Genomic DNA, 7412 nt, shown 5'->3' with positions numbered 1-7412 from the left:
GCGATGGTGCTGGTTGGTATGAAGGCGGTGGTTTTGCATCTTTTTATTTTATGTTGTTGACGTCTTGTTTTCTTTCGTTTATGCCTTTTATTTTGTGGTATGATTGTTTTCTTTTCCGAGTAGTTGTTCTCTCCTGTTGTGAGAGGTTTGTCCCCATCTTTTGGCGGGTTTTCTCTCTCTCTATATGAGAGTTTACATATCCCTGATAGTTCAAAGGATGCGAAAGATCAGTGTTATAATGGTGGGTTATATGGTATTACAAATATTGTTAGATTGTTGGTTACAATCAATTTGGTCAGATGAACTCGATTCTCATCAAAGGTTTAGAAGATTCGAATACTCTCTTGTGAAAAACCATATGAGGTGATATGTTAGAGGATGTTCAGAAGCGGTACATGAGCCTATCAAGTTTAGAGATCTTCATTTGGTTGAGATTGTAGTTTATTTGGTTTTAATCGATTTGTATCTGGTCGATTTTTACATATGATGTAGATGTCGTATGACATTTTATTAATGAAATGATCTTTTCTTTTAAAAAAAAAAAATGCAAAACTATGGTTCCGAAGGGGAATTTCTTTGACGAAAAGCGACTTATGTTCAACCTCAAGCTTTTGAGTTGTGGGAGGCCTCTTTCTACAAGAAATTGGCGTAGGCATTGATATTGATCCTACAATGACAATGCGGATAATGTTGATATCTGCCTTGACCACTAGAGGATTACTGTGGGAATATACGTCCTCTTGGATAGTTAGCCGCAGTGACATTTAATTTTGAGATGGGGATGGCAGATGAATAGTTGTAGTGGGCAGCATCTTAGGATAAAGTCTTATACTAATAAAATGTGTTTGATGTGGTGGTTGTTCACCTCATTTTTTAACCACGGGGTCAGGGGTTCGATTCCCGCTCCTTGGAATGAAGCAAATTCTTTGGCCAGTCGTTTACCTCTTTGTGAGAGCATCTGAGGCAAAGAGGTACTACACTATTGTCGACGGTGGACACCCCGATTTACACCAAAATAAAAATAAAAAAGGATTAAAGCCTTATACTAATAGTGATTGACGTGCATTGTTTTGGATTTCCTCCTTTATAAGGACTAGTATTGGTGCTCAGTTTCGCCCGGGCTACCTCTATTTAACATTCTAAGTAGTTTTCATGCCCGTGAGTTGCACGGATACTACAATACGTTGCAATTATAGTGTATTACATTACTTATTTCGAGTTTTATTAACCAATGAGGTAAATAGAGAGATGATGAACATATAAATAGTGAGATCTATTTTCATCTCAAATACAAACCAAAATCCCACAAACATAAAATAAATTTGAAACAAACTTATCATATTTTAATTTCCATATTTCCATCCCTTTTTTCTCCCTCCGTATTATTCCTTCTCTTTTCCTTTATATTTTTATTTTTTACAAACAAAGTGTAAATAATTTACATGACTTGAAATAGATCAATATCAATCAATTCAATATAAACTACTTATAGTCATCAAAACCCTCTTTTGTCATTCCCCATTTCTCTCATTTTCTTCCTTACTCGCTTTTCCCATTCCAATATTGTTTTTCCCTCGTTATATAAAACGTACAAAAGTTATGCGTTTATATACACGATACTTCAAAGACATTTAGCCTATATTTATAGTATGTCTACGTTTTACATTTCCTCACAGTACTTCCTTCAAATAAAATTTATTTATTTACCTTTTCAAATATTGCTCACCATATCAACTATTTTCCACGTGCATTCACCTTTCCCCGTTCCCATCAAACTAAACAACCTAAACCCATCGTAACAAACCCCATCCCTATCCGTGAACAATTTCCCCTATCGATATCTGCTTATATTCTCTAAATTGCACTCTAAAACGTCAGAGATTAACCCACCCCTCGAGAAACTTACCCCATCCCCAGAAGCCCAGAAGCCCAACATACCCCTACTCCTACCCCTAAAAAACACACTAATTACCCTATCAGATTCATGTCCTACCCATAATGAATAAGACAATATTAAGTGAAGTAGTTTATATTGAAATTATATTGATCTTAGATTAAAGTTTTCAAATTATAATCATCAAAACTCTCTTTTGTCATTCCTTATTTGTCTTTTTTTTTTCCTTACTCTCCTTTGCCTATCCAGTATTGTTGTATTTTTTCTATTATATAAAACATATATGTTATATACTTATATATGGTTTCGTTTATATATATGATACTTCAGAGAAACTTAACCCTTCAAATAATATAATATGTGTGTTTTTCTCCTTTTCTCATAGTACGACCTTCAAATAAAATATACTCCGTACTTATTTACCTGTTCTAATATTACCTCACCATATCAATTTTTTACGTGCATTCACTCTTCATACCCAAGCAACCAACCTAACCCTTCCTACCCAACCCCGTCTCTATCCACGAACAATTCCTCATATCGATATCTTCTTATATATTCCCTAAATTACACTCTTAAACGTTAGAGATTAACTCTACTCCTCAAGAAACTCACCCCTCCCCAAAAACTCACCATACCCCTACCCCTACCTCTGACAAAAATACACACGCAGAGTGAAGTCATCTCTCGCCCTATAAGATTCATGTCCTACCCATAATGAATAAGACAATTTTAAATAGGTTTATATTTAATTGATTGATATTGATCTTAGATTAAACTTCATAAATTATAATCTTTAAAACTCTCTTTTATCATTCTTAAAGCCTAAAGAAAGAGAGAATAGTAGTTATTATGTGCAACTATATAGTGCAAAAGATAAAAAAAAGTGATTATTTTATGATAGACAGTGATAGTTGTATGTTAAAATGAGGTAATTTTATAATAATTTAAAAGTGGTAACTTTATAATAATGAAAATTGGTTAATTTTTGACATAAAGAAATATTTTATTTTTTTTTAATAAAATGTGTTTTAATTGAAAAAATTGTAAATAATTTATTTATTTTAATAATAATAATAATAAGTTATTAATTTTCTAATTTTAATAGGAAAATATTTAAATATTTAATTATTCCTAATTTTAATAGTAAAATTGTAAATAATTAATTTACTTAATAATAAGCGTATAATTTTCTAATTTTAATAGGCAAACATCAAAAAAAGCCTTTACTTAATAATAAGTGCATAATTTTCTAATTCTAATAGGAAAATGTCAAAAAAAGCCCGAAATATATATATATATATATATATATATATATATATATATATATATGTATATTTATTTATTTATTTTCAATTAAGTAAAATTAATGTAAAGTTGCATAACTCATAAATTTATTATTAGTATATTTTTCTATGACATATTTTAAAATTATGATGAAATAAATTATAAGACAAATTTACTACTTCCGCTATTAATATTTTACTTAAATCGATTGGTTAGTTAATTGTTCATATATACTTTCTTTTGTTGTTAGTATTATTACTTTTACTACATTATTTATTACTACTATTACTTTCACTACTCCCGCCTTAGTTATTGTTATTTTCACTACTTTCGCATTAATATTGATAATTTCACTACTTTCGTTGTTACTTCTATTATTTTCACTACTCCCGCTCGCTGCCAATATTGTTACTTTGACTATTCAAATGAGTGATTACTATCACATTACTATATTCAATGTTACTACAATTATTTTCACTTAGGGTTTTTTTGTCAAATACTATCTTATATTTAGGGGTATTTGTAAAAATACTACCTTAAATTTTTTTTCGACTACCTATGCTAACAGACTAGACAGATTTGGTCAGTTTTCCGGCCTTAACCTATCTCACATGACTCTTTTATGTTTTAATCTTGCTTAGGTCCGATATTGGGAAGTCAAGATGTACATACGCTTAACTTTTGCAGATGTTTGTCGTTATTGTTAAAATAAGAAAATATAAAATTTGTTTATCTGAAGTTAAATTTTGGTTTGGACACAGCTGTTCATTGTTATTAGATGTTATTAGACTTATGTGAGATAGGTTATTGTCGCAAAATCGACCAAATCTCGACATATTTCCAACATACGTAGTTACTAGATTTTGTGCCCGTGCGTTGTACGGGTTTCAAATTTGATTCTCCTTTAATTGTTGTGGAACTTTTTTTTTACTATTTTAAACGGTGTTCACAATTATGAATGTTAATTAACATCTATATAATATTTTACCGATAGTAGTTGTTGCCCGAGATAGCTGATTGTCTTGTTGGTTAATATTAATGATTTTACCCTATAGGTTTAAAAAAAATGCAAATACTTCGTATGAGTTTTAGTGGGTTAAAAGCTCAAAATAAATATAAATAATGTATAATTGAAACCAACCCAAACGCTATAACATTATTTTATTATATATACACCTTGTATATATATAGGCTCCATTACTATATATAACAGAGTAAGTTATTTTTTTAATTGTGACAAATCACTCAAAAGTGTAACCAATATATCATGGAAATATCATATATAGCTTATATAAACACACTTCAATCTTGCACGAGTTTACATCTAATAATTAACATCCAACACAGTACCCTTTATATAATCGGGTTCCGATCCACAAAAAGTTATAGTGGATTAACGATGGAGCTTAAAACATGAAGCTAAGTAATCCATCGAGCTTCAACGAATGGAAAACATGTCGCATCGACTATCAGCCCTTCACCTTTTTTGTTGCAATACCCTGTATATTTCCACTTATAAAAGGGAACTTCAGCTATCAATTTAAGACCTGCTTCACAAGTAGATTGGTTTGTTTTAGAATTCATATGCATACTATTATTGTATTAGATGATCAAAAATTAAAGACTAAGACCGTCTCATAATATTCTGTACCAAAAAATTATTTTTTACATTATTAAATTGTCTTATAATATGAGACCGCTTCACACAATAATAAATGTTTAATGAGAGGTTTAAGACCCAATTTATGTATAATAACTAAATTTTGAATACTTGTTACCAGTCATGGCTTACTAAGTGTGTCTTGATTAACAATTTACGTCCAATGAAACAAAATTGGCATGTACATCAAGTTCATTATATCTGAATACAAAAAAGCTTGTTAGTTCAACCGGAAATAGATAAGAAATAATAATAGGGAACCTACAAATAATAGAAAACGAATACCTCACGTATTTTCTTAAAATTGACAACTTTATATAAATCCTTATGTTCTTCGATGATTAATTTTCGAGTTAATGGTAAGATAAAGACCTGAACTTTAAGGGACTATACTTTCAGTTCGCACTAAGATCATGCGTCTCATCTTCATCGCTGATCAATGCGATAACGAAAACCCTAATATGCAGCTTGAAGCACTTCGCATGGCGTATGATGAGATTAAGAAAGGCGAAGATGTTCAATTGTTTAAGGAAGTTGCTGTGAGGATTAATGGAAGATTGAGGCATTCTTATGGTTTTGATTCGGGTTGGGTTGATTCTGTTGAACGACGTGCCGAACAGCGGAAGGAGAAGTTGGAGAATGAGCTTAATGCTTACAGGGTATGCTGTTGATAATATTGTAACCCCTCCGTCTGAAACATTTGTTTATCTTCATTGTTATTCGTGAGAGTTATTTTAATCGAAGGTAAACAAATGATTGGGACGCAGTGAGTATTAGTTATAGTTTTTTATTGCTTGTTGTTTGATGGAATTTGTGCTTTGTGAATTTGTGTAACCCTTTTAGGGTATGTTGCCTCGCCCGTTTAAGATCTTCTGGCCTGTTCCTAAATGGTTAACCTCCGACTAAGGCAGACCGTAAGTGAAGAACAATGAAGATGTTTATGTAGTTTCATCGGAGTAGTTTGCTTAGTTTAAGGTTATTTTGCAACTATTTTAGCTTCTGCGATGCTATGTACTCTGTAGTTTAGTTGCTAAGATTAAAGTAATATTGCAATCAGGGTGGTAGTAATTGACCCCTGTGGCAACACGAAAATCCCGCAGTTTATGCTAAACAATTGCAGCTCCGACTTGTAAGTATGGTCACAACTGTCACATTCATCATCACTACCATACCCGCCATAACACAAATGACCTCTAAACCCTTCCTGATTGAAGAAGATACAATCTCCTCTCTTCAACCCAACTTCCTTTGCCGACATAGAAAACGTCACATACTCACTCACAAAGAAAACCCGATCATCTAAACTCCATGTCGGGTCCCAAAACGGTCCATCCCCTTCCTTTAAAACCCAAACACCAAGGCACATTGGCTGCATTGACTCACAATAAACTTGAGTCCTCACCATTTTCTTTGTTTCCGGGTTAGGATATATCGCTTCCTCGAACCCACCAGTAGTGTTAACCTCTTTATTAACCAAGTACAACTTCAAATTAGACTCAACCAAATAAGTGAACTTCAATAGAACCTTCGGGTTTCCCCTCAAAAAAAATAAAAAAATAAGTGAACATTCCATCACAAAACTCGACATTCGAGGCGATAACATCTCTCGCCTCGAATGTCACAGGATCAATAACCTTCACCTTTCCTTTCAAATCGGTCACATAAAATTCATCCTCAAAGACAATCACATCAGTGAAACGGCAACCGTTCATGGGCACAATTTTCCATTCCTTCTCTCCAAACTTCCAAAACCCTAAATCCCCATTTCCAAACAATGCTGATACCGAAAAAAAACCGTCTTCCACAATTTCACCATTTTTCGGAAACACGACAATCTTAACAACTTTACATTCATTATCGTCATAAAAACAGCCGGTAAAGAAGCTATATGATCTAGGCATGCAATTTTAAGAGTCTTAGATATTTGGTTTTTTTTTTTGTCAAAAGCTACCTATGATTTGTCTCACTTGCAAATAATGTTAGGTTCATATACCTATTATTAGACTCTTCTAATAGTGAACTAATTAACTAATTAACTTCTTAATTATTTGTTCTTTAGATCTAGTGCATGCATAACAAAATAAAAGATTTATAAGAAAAACAATGTCCCTTACTGATGGGGCATATTCTGCACCCGCTGACCGAGTCAACATATTGAGCAAGGTCAAAGCCAAAAGACAGCAAGTCAACGTATTAGACAGCCTAACCGACGCAGCCAGTCGGCCTGTCACTTGGGTCTCGGTCTCGGCAACTAGCCGGCCGAGAGGCATATCCGCGTACTCACATCCAGTCCCCTCGGCATGGAGTCAATCAGGCCTACCGGCCCGGCATGGGTCCCTCGGCCGAGGGTAAGATAGTCTTTCCACCTGCTAGCCACTTGGCCACTTGGCCACTACGTGACAAAAGGTGAAAGTCTATAAATACTCCACTTCTCTCATTGAGAAAAGGATCCAAAAACTAACCGAAAATCTAGTATAAACTCCCTTATCTCTCTACAATATACTTTGCCAAGTTAACACACAACTTATCTCTTTAAGTTCACTGACTTGAGCGTCGGAGTGAGTACGCTCG

At 33.3% G+C, this 7412-nt stretch overlaps 1 protein-coding gene across 1 annotated transcript; it reads right to left on the bottom strand.

Moving 5' to 3' along the window:
- Positions 1-5877: 5877 nt before the first annotated feature.
- LOC141601304 (F-box protein SKIP23-like) lies at positions 5878-6742 on the bottom strand. Its single transcript, XM_074421572.1, has 2 exons — positions 6443-6742; positions 5878-6324 (listed from the first exon to the last, which is right to left on the bottom strand). Exons 1-2 carry the CDS (start codon positions 6740-6742, stop codon positions 5878-5880), a joined length of 747 nt encoding a protein of 248 aa, XP_074277673.1.
- Positions 6743-7412: the final 670 nt, after the last annotated feature.

Source organism: Silene latifolia, chromosome 9 (genome assembly GCF_048544455.1).
Source record: "Silene latifolia isolate original U9 population chromosome 9, ASM4854445v1, whole genome shotgun sequence".
NCBI classification, from domain to species: Eukaryota; Viridiplantae; Streptophyta; class Magnoliopsida; order Caryophyllales; family Caryophyllaceae; genus Silene; species Silene latifolia.
This window is presented reverse-complemented; position numbering and strand designations above follow the sequence as displayed.